The following is a 17574-nucleotide window of genomic DNA, read 5'->3' as shown; positions in this document are numbered from 1 at the left end:
AACCTCCTCATAATCTGGACGGAGGCCGGTTAGGTTCCTAATGATCCGGACTCATTCATCTGATTTAAACCTGCTGCCTGACGTAACTTTCATACTCATTTATTTATTTATTTATTTATTTATTTTATTTCGTAAGCGCGTCGGGTGTACATGTTCTGCTGGGCTCCTTGCCTGAGCCTGTCGGTGCCGTACAGTCACCAGGGGGCATGCACACAGTAATAATAATAATAATGCATTTGAGGAAAGCCTGCTGCTCCTCCACGGTGAACCCGCATCGGCTGCACCGCTCCGTGTGAACGCAAAGGCGGCCGCGAAGCTGTGATGGAGATGTGCGTGTAAAAGGTTCATGTGTCCGGCGGGACTGCCCCTGGCTTTTTTTCTGGGGAAGATCATATTGGATCATATTGTTTGCAGGACGTTGTTCCTCCTGCAGCCCCCCCAGTCTATCCCGACGTAGTTGTGAATTGAACATGGCGACTGTACCAGTGTATTGCATCTGCAGATTACCTTACGACGTGACCCAGTTTATGATCGAGTGCGATGCTTGCAAGGACTGGTTCCACGGCAGGTAAGGACACATTGTTTCGCTTGTGCTGCTTTTTTGTGTTTGTGGAGGTTTGCATTGGCGGAAAAAACAAACAAAAATGGCGAGCTGTGGCTCTGCTTTTTGACAGCTTTGTGGCTCTCGGTCTGCCCGTCTACATCTGAAGAGAGGCCGCTTGGTGAAGAAGAAGAAGGCGGAGTTAAATATAGCAGACCGGGGTTGTGACATTTTTTCGCGAAAACACAAAATAGACTCTCCGTATTAAAAAAAAAATATAGAAAAAAAATTCACCGCTTTATCGACTAATTTCGCGTCGGGCTTCGTCTAATTACTGGACTTAACGGGTGTTTGACGGTTCTCCCCCCCCGCATTAGCCCCCGCTGAACTGAACCGTTGTACCGAGCGGTCGGCAGCGGCTTCGGGCAAGCGGGAGGGAAGAAGCCTCGGTACAAGTACAAGCCTCGGCTGCTCATTTTTTAGCACCTTCCGAGTTCGTTTCCCCCTTGTTTTGTCTGTAAATGTTGTCATATTTTAAGCTAGCTTGTTGGGTGTTGTTACAAAACACGGTTAGAAATCACGACCAGGCTGAGCTCGGTGTCGAACTGCCTTCCTGCCACAAACAGCGGCAGCTATGGCTGACAATAGCCCGTATTAAATGTCCTTAAGCCTCGGCTAGGGGAAAGAATAAATGTATTAGTTGGAGCTGTGGTTTGTCAGTACTTTGAACTACGGCTGAGCTGTGTTCGCGTCTCTGTTATTAGACGGAGCCCGTCGTCCGCCGCGGCTCATCACTTTCCCCGCCGTTCGTTCGTTGGTTGGTAAGCTGGACTGATCTGAGCCAAATCCGTGTTCTCATCATGTTATATTTCACTCCTGTTGTCCTAGTTGTTGTTACACACGCACTGCTCTTTGTTTTCGCCTGTTTTCTCGCCATTCGGATCATGTCGGCGTGTCACGTTAGGGGGAAAAGAGCATTTGTTAATGGTGTTTGGTTTAGGTGAACAAGCCCTTCACAGCTATGGACAGTATTTACGCGCCTGAACGTTAACCCTTTAATGCTCCGGGTGTACGGAGCCCGATCACGGTATGTGGTGGTGAATGAAAGGGCTGGGGATAAGCCATGACCTCCAGTTACAAACCAGCATTTAAAGCAGAATACTAAAGGAAGAGACTTTATTCAAGGGTAGAAACATGGTCACATACTGAGTACATGTACACACACTGTATATGCACAAGTAAACCCCCCCCCAACTCATCATATACTGCAAGAAATACTTTACATTAATGTCATACAAGGTGACAGAAGTGGAGGTGGTAGGAGTATTTTTCAGCATTTAACAAAATCTAGTCATTCAGCGACTAAACTGGACCTCTGTAACCCACCAGAATAAAGGAAGAGGCTTTAGTCAAGAATAGAAGCATGTTTATACCCTCAATACTTGTACTAAAATCACCTTAACTTAATCAACACTAAACATTAATGTCATATAAGGTGACAGAAGTGGAAGTGGTATGAGTATTTTTCAGCATTTAACAAAATCTAGTCATTCAGCGACTAAACTAGACCTCTGTAACCCACCAGAATAAAGGAAGAGGCTTTAGTCAAGATTAGAAACATGTTAATATACTCAATACATGTACTAAAATCACTGTAACTTAATACACACTAAACATTAATGGCATATAAGGTGACAGAAGTGGAGGTGGTTTCATTATTTTTCAGCATTTAATAAAATGTAGTTATTCTCTGACTAAACTGGACCTCTGAAACCCACCAGAATAAGGAAAGAATAAAGAAAGAGGCTGTATTCAAGAATAGAAACATGTTTATACTCAATACATGTACTAAAATCACCTTGAAGTTATAAACACTATACATTAACATCATACAAGGGACAGGTTATTAAAGTGGAGGTGGTATCAGTGTTTTCCAGCTTTTAACAAAATCTAGTTTTTCAGCGACTGAACTGCTCCTTCATAACCCACTGTTGTAAGCAGAGTTAACAAACAGTCTTGAGTCAAGAATAGAAACATGTTTATATACTCAATACATGTTCATATACTGTACTAAAATCACCTTAGCTCAATAAATACTACACATTAATGTCATATAAGGTGACAGAAGTGGAGGTGGTATCAGTATTTTTCAGCATTTAAAAAAACACCTCAGAACAGAAACGTGTTTACTCAGTACATGTACATATGCCTATAATGTACTAAAATCACCTTAAGTCAACAAATACCTTACTATACATTAATGTCATACAAGGTGGCAGGTTATTAAAGTGTAGGTGGTGTCATTGTATTCCAGATTTTAGCAAAATCTAGTTTTTCAGCGACTAAACTGCCCCTTCATAATCCACTAATATAAGCAGGGTTAACAAACAGTCTTTAGTCAAGAATAGAAACATGTTTATATACTCAATACATGTACATATACTGTACCTCAACTCAATAAATACGAAACATTAATGTCATACAAGGTGACAGAAGTGGAGGTGGCATCAGTGTGTTTCAGTATTTAACTTAATCTAGTTATGACTAAAGTGGACCTCTGAAACACCCCAGAACAGACACATGTTTATTCAGTGCATACATATACTGTATATATGCACAGGTAAAACCCCCTCAACTCACCACAAACACTAAGAAATACTGTATGTTAATGTCATAAAATGTGACAGGGGTTAAAGTGGAGATGGCTTCAGCATGTTTCAGCAACTAAATTGAACCTCTGTAACACACCAGAATAGAAACATGCTTACTCAGTATGTCTACACATACTGTAATAAAATCACCCCAACTCAAAAAATACTGTACATTAATGTCATACAAGGTGACAGAAGTGGAGGTGGGGTCAATATGATTCAGCAATGAACAAAATTTGTTATTCAGCGACTAAACTGGACCTCCGTAAGGCACCAGTGTAAGGAAAGAGTCAGCAAAGAATCTTTATTTTAGAACAGAAGCATAATTATTTACTCAATACATGTACATCTACTGTAACTCATTGTATACAGTGACAAATACTATACATTAACATCATACAAGGTAACAGAGGCTATTAAAGTAGAGTTGATTTCAATATTTTTCAGCATAAATCGAGTTATTCAGCAGTCAAACTGACTCTCCATAATGCGTCAGAATAACATAAGTCACTTTTCCATTGGACGTCTGCACAAAACTTTACCGATATTTACTGAATGTTGAAAAAACAGAAGTGCGTATTGTCAGTTTTTCCATTAAATCACAAATGGGATGATTTGTTTACTTAGTGCGAGATGACACGAGAAGTCATTCCATAAATATGGCGACGAACGTAAATATCATGTTGATTTACAGATGTATTCATTAATATTATATATTACCCCTCTATCCCGTACTAAATTAAAAATGATTGGATTTCCTGGTGTGTCCACACATACTGTGCCATGTTGCTTTTAAAACTGTTCCTCTTCGCTTGTTGTAACGTCTGTCAACATCCATTTTTTTTTATTCACATGACTCTAGTTGCGTAAAAAGGTCTTTTCATTGCAGTTTTGCATGATATACCATTTACACTACATCTGAAAAACCACCTCTTGCCAGCACAAAAACTTGTCATCGAAACACTCAAGTTTTGGCGAAATTGTTGTTTTTCCATGAGGTAAATTTTTATGCGCAAGTTGCATTAGCACAATTTTAGGTTCAATGGAAAAGCGACTATAGACTTCCAACAAAGAGACTTTATTCAGGAGTAGAAAATTGTTTAATTACTCAATACATGTACATTTACTGTAGTAACATCAGCTTTATAAAGGTATACAGTGGGAAATACTAAAAATAAATAACTCAAAATGTGAATGTGAGGTTATTAAAGAGGAAGTAGCCTCAGTGCATTCTAGCAGAAAACAAATTCAGTTATTCAGTGACCAAACTTCCAACCTGACTTCAGTTTATTTCAATATTTAACAAAATCTTGTTATGCAGTAACTCTAAACTATATATATAACACATCAGCATAAGATAGACTACCAACAAGGAGTCTTTATTCAAGAATAAAAGTAGCTTTAGAAAGTCTTGCGGGAATTTGCCCTGTATTTACAGAAGTAAAATCAGCTCTATCAGCATACAGTGGGGAATACTATAATGTAGTGTCTAAAATGTAAGAATCATTTTTGAAGCAGAGCATTTAACAAAATCCAGTCATTCAGAGCCCAAACTGGACCTTCATAAAGTTTCAGAATAAGCCAGACCAACAAGACAGTCGTCATCCAAGAGTAGAAAGAAATTAAATGCACAGTACATGTACAGAAACTCTGCTTAAACCTGTAAAATCACCTGAACTCACCCCGTTCAGAGGGGAATACTTTATTCTTAGTGTCTAAAAATGTGACAGAGGTTATAAAAGTAGAGGTGGCTTCAGTGTATTCCAGCACTTTACAAAATACAATTACACTGCAACTAAAATGGACTTCTATAATGCATCAATCTACACCAGAATATCAATAAAGCATCTTTATTTATGAACAGAAACACATTTAGATGACCAATATATGAAGAAATGTCATCTTGACTCCAGTAAAATCAGCTTCACCAATATATACAATGGGATATTAATATCAATAAAAGTCTTCTAATCTAAAATACAGATGTTATTAAAGTGAGTCTTCCATCAGCATATCTCTGCATTTATCTGAATGCAATTATTCGGTGTACCACATCAGATCTCCATAAAAGAATATCTCATAGTATTTTAATCAAATTACATTCTCAAAAGCTCAGTTGGACTAGAGATGCGCAGATAAATCAGCCAATATCGGCCTGGTTGACTGGCATCATTTTGCAAATACGATGACATTTCACCAGTGGCAGTGGCTGATGTTTATCTGTTGTAGGTTATTAAAGGTTGTTTCATAAAGTTTATGATTGAATTGATGGTCAGGCAAAGATAGTGTGTTGAAGGCTTGAAATACTTTGGAACAGTTCAGTCATTTTTTTTATAATGAAGAAATCTATTTGCACAAAACGGAGAAAAAAATAAGGATAACGATTAATTAAACCAAACAGAAAATAACACTGGCAACTGGTCAACACTATTGGATGAGAATTTCACATTTAATTTTTGTCAGTGCACCCCTAGTTTTGATGTGTTTAAAAAATGACAATATTTATGTGTTTGTAGCTGAACCATGTTAGCTTAGCATGACTTCATGATGCAATTACTAGCCCACTCCATCTTAACTTCTAAACAGCTTTATTTAGTTTTTATAGGTGAACGTTTCAGATGTCAGTCGATAACAATTCCTTATTTTGGCCTTGTTTTAGATATAACAAAGCGAGCAGGACTTTAAGATGCTGTGTTCAGTTATTATGCCCAGCTGTTGTTGATCAGGAAATAGCTTAGCTCAAACGCTAACTGCTCCTCAAACCACAATGTGTTGTTTCTACTGTACATGTTTGTGTCATCCCATGTTGAAGGAATAAGGCCCAAAGCTTACCAAAGATCTTTGGAATATTTGGAGCTTTATAGTTATGTAATAATAGTTTCATATTAACATTAATAGTAAATGTGAAAGAAATGCTATAAATTTAAAACAGATCAGTGCTTTCACATCATAGCCTCCATTTTTACCACATGAGTCATTTTATTACGATAACTAACTGTGGTTTTCAGCAAACAAGCTCTAACACCAAAGAATATAGAAGCAGAGAGGCACATTCTCAGTTCAAAAGCTCTGATGGTACACAATAATGTAACCATGGAAAAAATAGTTGGGTTTCACTTTGATAATACTAACATACATAGACCAAAAAGTTTAGAAGAAAAGGCAAAGACTGTGGTTCTTTTTGAGAGCGGTTTTCAGTCCAAAAAAGGTGGGAAAGTATGTCTTCTACAAGTGTCATTCTGTAGTAATAGAACAGTCAATTAGCTTTCAGTTTTTTGTTAGTATTCAGTATCCAGTACCAAACAGAAACCAAACTAGCTCATACTACCTGGTAGTAAATAAAACTAGTGTGTTGACCCATAGGGAACCATGGATTCTAGATCCTCTGATCCAGTTCATTCCTTTACTTTCTTGGTAAATTCCACAGTCATTTTCAGTTGAATAACCTCTCAGTTGACATGTCTGTTTCCGCACATGACATTTGACACCATGGCAACATGGCCCTATTATTTTATCTGTTGCTAGGTAACCCACTTCAATGATGATTCTATGATTCTAGGAGTAGCAGCGTGATTGGCCATTGGGAGGACATTGGATTCCAAAATTACTAATATCTTCCAAAATATTGGTCCTAGCAACTTGCTGTTTTCACTAGTTCCTTCCTTGACCAAACATACATAATTATGACAAACAGCAGCAGTCAGCTGTATATGGATTTAGTGTGATGTCGGAGACGCAAAGAGTCCACTTCCCTTTTATAATATAGGATATTACCTCAAATGCCATAGGTATCAACACATAGCTTTACAGAAATGTGATGTACATTGCTCCAGTTAGCTAATGCTAATGCTAGCTTGGTGTCTCGAGGTTCTTTTCCAAACTGCTCAAAAAAAAAAAAAAAATACCACAGGCATAGTTGAAGGTGCAAAAAAAGGTGGTAATTTATTTGCCGTTGGCCTCCCAAAAGTGCAGTGCAATATATATACAAAGTGTGGTAAAAAAATGGAAAAAAAAAAAATACTTTTTACAAATTTATAAGACAGGAGAAAAAAAAAACCACATCAGAGCAGAGTTCTTCACTAAGTCGCTTGGCAGAAGTTGAACAATCAAAGGGCACATTTGCCAGCTCTGCAACCCAGCCAACACTGACTTCCAGGGCTTCAGCAGCTGTCTTTTAAACAGTAAGCCCCTCCTACTGGGCCGGTCAATTAAAGACTTTTTTACAAAAAACATTTTTTTTAACCGTGCTCTCAACATAGTTACAGTGTTGTGGTCTTTAGCCACTAAAAGCTCCACTAGCAAGTTGCTCTCCCTGTTGTTTTCTGCAGGGCAGGTCGTACCCTGTGGGTTTATCAGAGCTTTATCAGTGTAATAATGTGTTTGCTGCTGGAAAATGATGCTGATAAGAACAATCAGAGTAAAATAAATCACTGTAGGTGTCAGTCATAAAAACAAAACAGATCATTAAAGGACGCTACAGTTAAAGGAACCTGCAGAGGTAAAGCAGCGGGAAAGAACATTGAATCAGTATTTTAATGGTCTAACATAATGCCGACACGTTGCCGATTTATACAAAGGACAAGTTCCAAAGGCTCAAACTAAAGACAGAAAAAACAATGTGAAAAATTTAAAAATCAAGTAGTAGATGGTAAATTATGTTGGCTCTGCAGGCCTTGACTCACTGTGCAGCCAATATGAGTCATGTTTCACAGTGTCAGGACTGGATTAGTAATATCCAGCAGTTCAACTTGTCTTATCGTTATGAGTGATGTTTCTTCTATAAATCAGTTACAGGGGGTGGGTCAGTTAATACCCAGCATTTTGTACATGGGCTTTTAAGATGCCAGTTGAATTAATTTGATATTACAAGTCTCTCCAGTATACATGTATAACAGTTATAGATTTCTGTCACTTGAAACTAATTAAAGGTAATTACTTCAGTTACCTAAGTTCCTATAACCCAGAAAACACTTCACTGTGAAATAAAAACTATCACTTCAGCTGAGTTTCGTTCTTAATCTTCACCACTTCACTTTCACAAATTGCTTATTAATCTGTCTTGAAATTACTTAATTTTTTCCTCTTAGACATAACCTGTTGTAGAAGTCAGTAAAGATCTCACAGCCGTTTCTAACAGCAAGAAAAATATTTGGTAAAAGAAAAGAAAAGGTGCATAATGTAATTGTAGCAGTACTTTTGTAAATATTCATTTAACCTAAATGTGCAGAGGAACATGTTTAATGTTTCTCAGAAATACAGATGAAAGAAACCCTCAGAGACAATTTTCAGTGAGTCACAGAAGTTTGTGGAAAAGCTGGAGGTGATGTCAGCACTTCATCTCGTTATCGCACAGCCATCTACAGTTCAGGAAAATGTTGTAGCAACTGGTTATGTTAAAAAGAAACAGTATGTGCAAGATGATTTTTGCCATTTGATGTTTTTTCCTCTGAAACTGCTCCTAAAATTAGACCAAAAAATTGCACTATATGTCCTCACTTCAGATATCTGTGTATCATGAACGGTAATGAGTCACACTATTCTTACTGGCACATAGCTCTCCCAGTAGCTTCCCATTAAGCACACTTATGTATCTCCTGGCCTCTGGGAAAGATAAACAAATATAAAACCTTTATGACTATAACATTTACGATACTGTGAGTTATAGGTGACATTATCAACAGTTGGAGGAGAGCTGCTAGCAGTTGTACAGATTATGTTTTGTAATGTTAGTCTGTGGTGAATATCATTTTTAGGCTGCAGTATTTTTTTCTCAGTTGCAGTACCATGAGCTACCACCAGGGACAGTAGTCTGGTCATTTTTTGTTGGTTTGTTGAATATTAGACAGAGACATGGCATTAGAAGGCACATAATATAATGATGATGGGGTTTGTGCCAAAATAAACTCCCCTGAAACACTTCAGACAGCTTATTTGTGCAGGGGAATAAGAAAATATCGATACACTTTAGCAAGAATTGTGATATTGTGATTGAGTTTGAATTAATATTTTATTAGACAGTAAGCTGTGTTTAAACTCCAACCACTAGGGGGCAGTGTTGTAATCAATCTTCTAGAGCTGCAACCGATTAATTGACTCAAAGTGATCCAAAAAAATCATTCAACCACAATTCTCCTGGCTCAAAGCTTTGTTTCCTTAATTTCTCTGCTGTTAAACATTGGTTCCACTGTTGTGTTTGACACGGACACTTATTGTGACGCACAAAGAAGCTTCAATTCAGGAAAACTGCAATAGAATATCTCCCTTCAATCAATTTGAGTCGATTAATCGAATCAGGACTTTTTGCATTGACTTCAAGCACCTAGTCGATTAATCGGTTGCAGCTTTACTATCATCAGCACATACAAGGAAGTCTTTGTCAGCAGTAGTTGCATTTGTAGTGTAAGATAAATAAAAATGCAAAAAATAATGTAAGAAAAGCTAAATAAGAAAAACTCTGTATAGATATAAAGTCATTAATGTTAATATAAGAGTTAACCTGCTTTGCCTAATAAGGGTCCAATCCAGCGGTAACACGTGGACACATTTGGTGTTCAGCAGTCTGTCATGTAATCTGAGTAATTTATATGGATGTATTAGACATACTGAAGTAGGTATTTATGAGCACTTTAACATTATGTATAACAAAATTTGGGGAGATAAAATTTTTAGATGAAAAATGTCTAATTACTGCTCGGTAACACGTGGACTTGAAACAGACATCAGTTTTTTCAGCTTTACACAAACATTCAAAACGTGGTTCTTGACAGAAATTGATATGAAGTAGGAAAAAACCTTTTAGATACTATGTTCAAATATGCTGAAAATAAATTTTGGAGTAAAATATTGAAAAGTCTGTGTTTTTTTGACATGAGAATGTGGTCAGATGTAGACAGGTTGCTATAGTAACATGTGGACAACTCTTTACTGTTGTATGCATCACCCAAAATGCATCAAAAGATCATTACTTTCTGAAAGTTTCACACACATATCTGCATTATGAGGAAGTTGAAAATTAAGAATGGGTATTTTTGTTGTAGCATGTGGACAGGGCCTTTTAAGCAACTCACAAAAGTTCACACTCATACTGTAAATATCAGTAATATTCACAAAATAATGAAAATCTAATAGTTGAAACTTAATCATCTATATAATCAACAGATTGAATACATTTTCAAATTTTTTAGATAGAATTTTTAGCGTCAAATTCGAGCTATGGTGTAAAAAGTACAATCGATAAAATCAGTTTCAACTTTTTCCTACAAGTGGTATTTTATAAAGGATAACAGTTCCATAAAATAGAGATCTTTAGCTAAAAAATGAGCCTACTGGATAAATGATATGTACAAATGTAGTTTTTCATGCTGATGTTCACTTTCACTTGATCGGACTCTATAATGACATCAACAAGAGCCATGGCCTTTAAAAAATATGTTATATTGATATGAATAAATACTTGACGAACACGATGGCAAAAACTGCAATAAATCTTTCACTTGTACTATTACAATTTCACATTTATCATTTCTGCACTATTAATAACTTATATTGCATATAATGAAAAGCAATAGCCTCATTTTTGATTAATATAGCTGCATTTGTCGGCTTCTTTGTGATGGCTACCACAGTCAGCCTGCATCTGGTGTGTTCTTAATACTGTGACAGATTTATTTTTAAAAATCACACTACGTCACCCTTCTATCTGGATTGTAATATATCGCAATGTATAGGATTGCACCCCTTGTATCAGCAAGCGAATATAGTAAATGTCATCTTTAAATTCTCTCTCTGGTTATAATGATACATCCATGGATCACTTTCATCCATCAGCTTCCTGTTGCCGCAGACGGGCAGCGACACAACCGTTCACTTCAATGAGCAAAACATTTAATACATCTCATATTACATGACATGACACTGTGCTTCGCAAAACCACAAGGAGATACTTTAAGTCAGGGGTGTCAAACATGTGGCCCGTGGACCAAAACCGGCCTGCCAAAGGTTCCAATCCGGCCCGCGAGATGAATTTGTGAAAAGCCTATGTAGACCAATATCATCTCAAGCAAAATAATATCATAAGAACCCATAAATAATGACAACTATAAATTTTCTTTGTGGTTTAATGTGGAAAAAAAACATTACACTGTGAAAATATTTACATTAACAAACCGTCCTTTTACAATAAAATGTGACTAACCTGAAGAACTATGAACAACCTGAAATGTCTAAAGAAAATTTTTACAGTTTTAACAAAAAGTGCAGGAAAAAAAGTCTAAAACTCATTTTAGTTCAGGGACCAAATTCAGCCCAATTTGATCTCCAAAGGGCCGAACCAGTAAAATAATAGCATAATAGCCTGTAAATAATGACAACCTCAAGTTTTACTTTAGTTTTACTGCAACGAAAACCTCTAATTATGAAAATATTTACATTTACAAACTATCCAAACAAAGAAAGACATGAATAGCGTGAAAAAAACTGAAATTTCATAAGAAAAATAATTACAATTTTAACAATATTATACCTCAACGTATTATTTATACATATGCATTACACATACTGTTACACAAACGTTTGGTAACAGGCAGAATATTGTTAAAAATTGTGGAGTTTGGAACTAAAATAAGAACAATTTGTACAATATGTCACTTAGCATGACTTATAGATTGTAGTGGATCTAGAAATGCACAAAACATTTAGTAACAGGCAGAATATTGTTAAAACTACTTTTTTTTTTTTTTTTTTTACTTATTGTTAAAACTGTAAAAAATTTCTTTAGACATTTCAGGTTGTTCATATTTGCTCAGGTTAGTCACATTTAATTGAAAAGGATAGTTTGTTAATGTAAATATTTTCATAGTGTAATATTTGTTTTCCACATTAAACCACGAAGAAAATTTATAGTTGTCATTATTTATAGGTTATTATGATATTATTTAGCTTGAAGTGATATTGGTCTATATATGCTTTTCACAAATTCATCCCACGGGCCGGTTTTGGCCCACGGGCCGCATGTTTGAGACCCCTGCATTAAACTAAACTCTGTTATTTTCACAGCAGAAATAATGCACATATCAAAAAACAAAAATAAACTCTGTCCTTTTCATGACAATAATACACATCAAAAACAAAAGTACGATATCCTTTTCATAAAAATAATGCACAAACATAAATTGTCATTTCTTAGCAGTAACATACTTCTCAAAAAGTTTATGTCACCTGAATGACAAGACAATATATCTTAATATTGTCTTGTCTTAACTAGGGGTGTGTATTGACAAGAATCTGGCGTTACGATACAAATCAAAATACTAAGATCACAATACGATATATCACAATATATCATAATACTGTTTAAAGGGCAATTTTTTGTTTGTTTCTTTTTTTTAATGATTATTTCCTTGAAGAATTGAATTACACCAGAAATATGCACAAATACTAAACACATTTTTATTTCTTCAGAACAGGATCTAATACTAAATCACAAAATGTTCCTGTGTTCAAACTGAAATTATGTTTTACAGACATTAAGATCCTGTTCAAATGTTCATATTCTAGTAGTTCAGAACTAACATCAGAACATTATTTTTGTGCAATCCCATCAACGGAAAAACATTATTTACTAAAAGAGTGTTAGATAATAATAAATAAGATATAAACAAAAAAGAAAAGCAAAAAAACAAAAATGAACCCTCACAATATCTGCATTTGAATAAATACCTAAAAATGTCGATACAGTACTTTTTAATATCAGTACAGTATTGTGAAATATTGCAGAACTGATATTTTCTTACACCCCTACATATTACACCAACTCTACATTATATACGAGTTCTGCCTAGAATCACAATAAATGAACCTAAACGGACTCACCAAAGTAACAACACTAATAATGCAACAAAAGACCCCGAATTCAGCTCCTTCTGTAAAATACTGTATTTGATGTTGAACATAAAGAATGTGTGTCTTTGAAAGCGAGAGAAGTGGAAAAGTCAAATACCAAAGCGAACCTCATACCGCCGACTTAAAAGATTACCTGTCAGTCTGTACTCAATTTAATACATCCCACATAGAACAAGCTGCATTCAGTGTATTCAGTATATTGTCCGGCTTTAAACCGTATCCTGATAAGAAAATCCATTGAGTGTTCAGGGAGCTGAAGGCAACGCTTTGTGCAGCTGCTTTACAGAAGGCCCTCGAGTGGTTCACTGAAGAGGACATAGATTTTTATTTATATTATTTTCACACTGATTGTTTCCACTGTAGTACGGAGCTTCAAGTGCCTGTTGGCGTCTGACAGTAACCATAAAATGATACCAGGTCTGGTTTCCTCTGACAGATTCATGGATCTTACACATTGAAACAGCTCTTCGTCTTTGGATTAAACTAGAGTAATTGATTTTTAATAGAATGATCAAAATAATGAAAGTGGCAATGAGATGCTGTCTATTTGAGGTTGTATTGTAGAAAAAAAAAAGTCCCATTGCAATTATTGTAGGCAAATTGAAAATTGAGAAAATGAGGATTATTGACTTAAACAAACAAAAAAAAATTAGAGACGTTCTTTGTGCCTGGTTTACACCCTTCTGCTCTCTGCTCTTATATTTATTTATTTATTAAATTTTTTGCACTTACAGTGGCAGAAAAAATGATTAGACCACCCTTGTTTCCTCAGTTTCTTGTTCATTTTAATGCCTGGTACAACTAAAGCTACATTTGTTTAGACAAATATAATGATAACAACAAAAATAGCTCATAGTAGTTTAATTTCAGAGCTGATATCTGAACATTTTTCATGTTCTCTTGATAATAACCAAAATCACTTCAATTCTTACATCAATATCTATGGTAGTATACTGAAAAAACAGTGCTTTTAGGCATTCCATGTTTTTTTTCTGTCTGTTTTAGTCACATGATACACACAGGAGTTAGTATTTGATTGCATAACCATTGTTTTTGATGACTTCTGATGGTCTTAATAATTTTTTCCACGACTGTAGATGAACAGAGTTGGTGCCAATCAAAAGCCTGGAAACAGTGTCTTATTGTTTTTTCAGACACAAGCATGTGTATTTAACAATAAAGATTTATTTAGACCAAGTTGATTCAATACACAGACACAATGACTGCAGGATGTAGCTGCATTATGCACAATTACTGTGTGAAAGGTAAGATAAGATACTTTGTCATTATACAAAATGTACTATGAAACTTAGGTGCACTATCAGGATGTGGATTCATAAATAGTAATAGTAATAAATAGTAATAATAACTATAAAAATATAATAATAATATAAAAACAAAATTTGCATCACTCACATATCAACATCCATTCATTCATTTCCTCACACGTTGCCCTAAAAGTTATCGAATCTGGACCTTTAAATTGCAGCATTTTTCAATTAAATAACTGCACAGGCTCATATTGTAATTGTGATTTCATTAATTATGCAGCTCTAATTGCTAGTTAATTTGAATAGACAATAAAAAGCCACAATAAGGTAAATACATAGTTACTATCAGTGAATACTGTAGTACTATTATAAACAGGAGAGTTGTCAGATCTACCCTCAGACATAAGTAGAAAATGTGATGTACATAATTTTTACTAATAGAAAAAACCTGAAATTAATGTTTGTTTTTCTCAACAAAATCAGAGCAAACATTATTGAGGCTTATCATAAAATCACCCGACCTTAAACACCCTTTCCTCCTTTAAAATATTTCATATGGAAACAGCATGTCATTCCAGATCTAATGCAGGTGTATTCATGGCAGCAGAAGGCCTGTCTGTCTGAACACTGCAGCAGTCATTCAACAGCATTTTTCTATTTCACTGCAGTCTTTAGAGCAGTGGTTCCCAATCTTTTTTGTCTCCTGACCCCATTTTAACATCACAAATTTCGGGCGACCCCAGACATTCAAAACGGAGACTTCTTTTTTGCTAAAATTCATTTGTTTTTGACCATGTAATAGTTTGCTATACTATGTTGCAAATAAATGTTAATTTTAGACACATTTAGTCTATATAATGTATATTATTATGGACGGAGGCAGAAAAGTCAGGTGTAGATTACTGCACAAAGTGAAAATTTTATTTTCCTTGGTCAGGATATGTACAGTCAGTCCAGCTTGGATTTACAAGGCTGACAATTAATACTGAACAAACAAGAACTCAAACTATGAATTATGAAAGAGCTGCAGCATCTGAAACCGACCACAATGAACATTTGACAGATAAACAGAACCACAGTGCTTCAGTTTCACAACCACAGTTTGTCTGTTATGGATTGGGATTGTCTCTCTCAACTCACCTTATATTTTTTCTAAGTATTTTTTTTTTTTTTTAATCAGTTACTAAAAATTTCAGACGACCCCATTTGAATTCCATGCGACCCCAAGGTTGAAAAACACTGCTTTAGTTCATGTCTGTGGACCATACAGCTGATATACAGAGTAAAAAAAACCGTGGTACACATGAATTAAAGCAGCACTCTTTAAAGTCTATTTTCAGATTTGTCATACTGACATAGAAATGTGCTTTTCCATTCACATTTCCACATCTAATCCCTGTTTGTCAGAAGCTCCTGTGAGTCTGCCTCCACTTGACTTTAGTCCATGAGGTCTGGCTGTTGACTGGCTGTAGGCTTCACTGTGGATGTTTGAACATTTTTTAGCTTTACAATAGATCACTGTGAACACAAATAATAGTGTAACATATTTTTCATAAGCTGTTCCTCTCTTAAAGTAAATATAGGTGTTCAGTTATTAAATGTTCAGTATAACTTAACTTTTGGTAATGGCATTAAGGTAACATGAGCAAAAAACCCTCGGCTTAAATGACACCAAATGAGTCTCTGGAAAAATCTACCAAGTGCAAACTTAATATTTTTTGTGTTAATGAAGTCTGTTTTTCAGTATTCATCTATATTTACCCTCAGAAAAAGACCAACAAACGTTAGGCATAAATATAAGACAAAAACTTTTTTTCTTCTGTTCATCTTTAGTTTCAAAAAATACAATTTATTGTATTGACTACTAAATAGTCAATACAATAGATTGTATTTTTTCTTCCTGTTTCATTTGTTTCAGAGAATTGCCTACATAATTTCAAGTAATTTAAATGGTCTAAACCTGTGTGAGACTTAAAAGACTCCAGCTTTATGTACTGCGTAAAAGGTTTAGCTTAAAGCAGCGTATGACTTTCATCACAATTTTTTTTTCAAATGTATCCAACCCCAGTCATATCCTAATTATTAATTAATTCATTTTCTGAACCTGCTTTATCCTCACTAGGGTCACGGGGGTCACTGGAGCCTATCCCAGCTGCTTATGGGCAAATCCATTAGTCTTTCTGTGCTTTTGCACCTGAATCACTTCTCTCACAGTGAACAACTTCGTAGATGACTCCATCACCAACACAGTCCACTTGTTTACAGAACAAATCCAAACGTCACTCTGGCCTTTTCGTAAATTTTGTCGCAAAGTGCATTGTGGGAATGGCAACCAAGCAAAAGCAGTTTCTTACAGATTTGGGTAGAAAACAATCCAGATATCTCCAACCTAAACTTCTCCAGTCCACCAGGGTAGTTTCACAGAATGAGTCTAGTCGGTGGATGGAGGTAAAGGACACATTTGGGTTCAGCACTCAACAACAGACAGACAAACTGCTGCTGCGTGGAATTCACATTCCCACAATGCACTTCAGGACAAAATTTCCAAAAAGGCCAGAGTGCCAGAGTGGGTTTGTTCTGTAAACAAGTGGACTGTGTTAATGATGGAGTCATGTTCGAAGTTGTTCACCGTGAGGGAAGTGATTCCGGTGCAGAAGCATAGAAAGACTAATGGATTAGAGATAATTAGGATATCACTGGGGTTGGACACATTTGAAAAAAAATTAGTGATGAAAGTCATACGCTGCTTTAACACTAACAGTGTAACCAAACATTCTAATGACCTAGCACCAGCACTAGTTAAACCATGCAATGCTAACTGCACAGTGTTAGTCTGTCAGAAACACCTTGAAGATGGTTCAGAATCATCGTCGTAACTCGTACTTTTCAACACCTTTTCTTACATTTAGAGCTCCAAAATATGATTTATGTGGTCAGACACTGATGCACTGATGAGTTTTATTCTAATAAACAACTGCAACTTCTTTGCTCCAGGTACATTGGTTTCAGAGATTTGTTTAAAATGAAACAGATGCTCTGATACTGAATAAATCTTAGATAACTCCAGCTTCATTTACAGTTGAGGGGTTGGGGTTGTATGTTTGTAAGTTTGTTTTATATGTTGATGGTGCAGAGCCAGAACCATTGCTGCCTTGCTAGTCAACACTATGCTAATTTAGTTATTCGCTCTACCTTAAACTGCGAGTCACTG

General features: G+C 35.8%; 1 protein-coding gene across 2 annotated transcripts in view; it reads left to right on the top strand.

Moving 5' to 3' along the window:
• The first annotated feature begins 213 nt into the window (after positions 1-213).
• The window catches only part of phf2 (PHD finger protein 2), a 64512-nt gene continuing 47151 nt past the window's right edge, over positions 214-17574 (top strand). The window contains exon 1 of one of the 2 annotated variants that reach the window (XM_030133560.1): positions 214-568. In XM_030133560.1, coding sequence (XP_029989420.1) covers positions 471-568 — 98 coding nt within the window. In that variant the 5' untranslated portion in view covers positions 214-470. The remainder of the gene's footprint in view (positions 569-17574) is intronic. The other variant, XM_030133559.1, reaches the window with a different exon arrangement.

The sequence above is a fragment of the Sphaeramia orbicularis genome, chromosome 5 (genome assembly GCF_902148855.1).
Source record: "Sphaeramia orbicularis chromosome 5, fSphaOr1.1, whole genome shotgun sequence".
Classification (NCBI taxonomy): domain Eukaryota; kingdom Metazoa; phylum Chordata; class Actinopteri; order Kurtiformes; family Apogonidae; genus Sphaeramia; species Sphaeramia orbicularis.
Note: the sequence above shows the minus strand (reverse complement) of the source record. Positions and strands in the feature narration are given on the sequence as shown.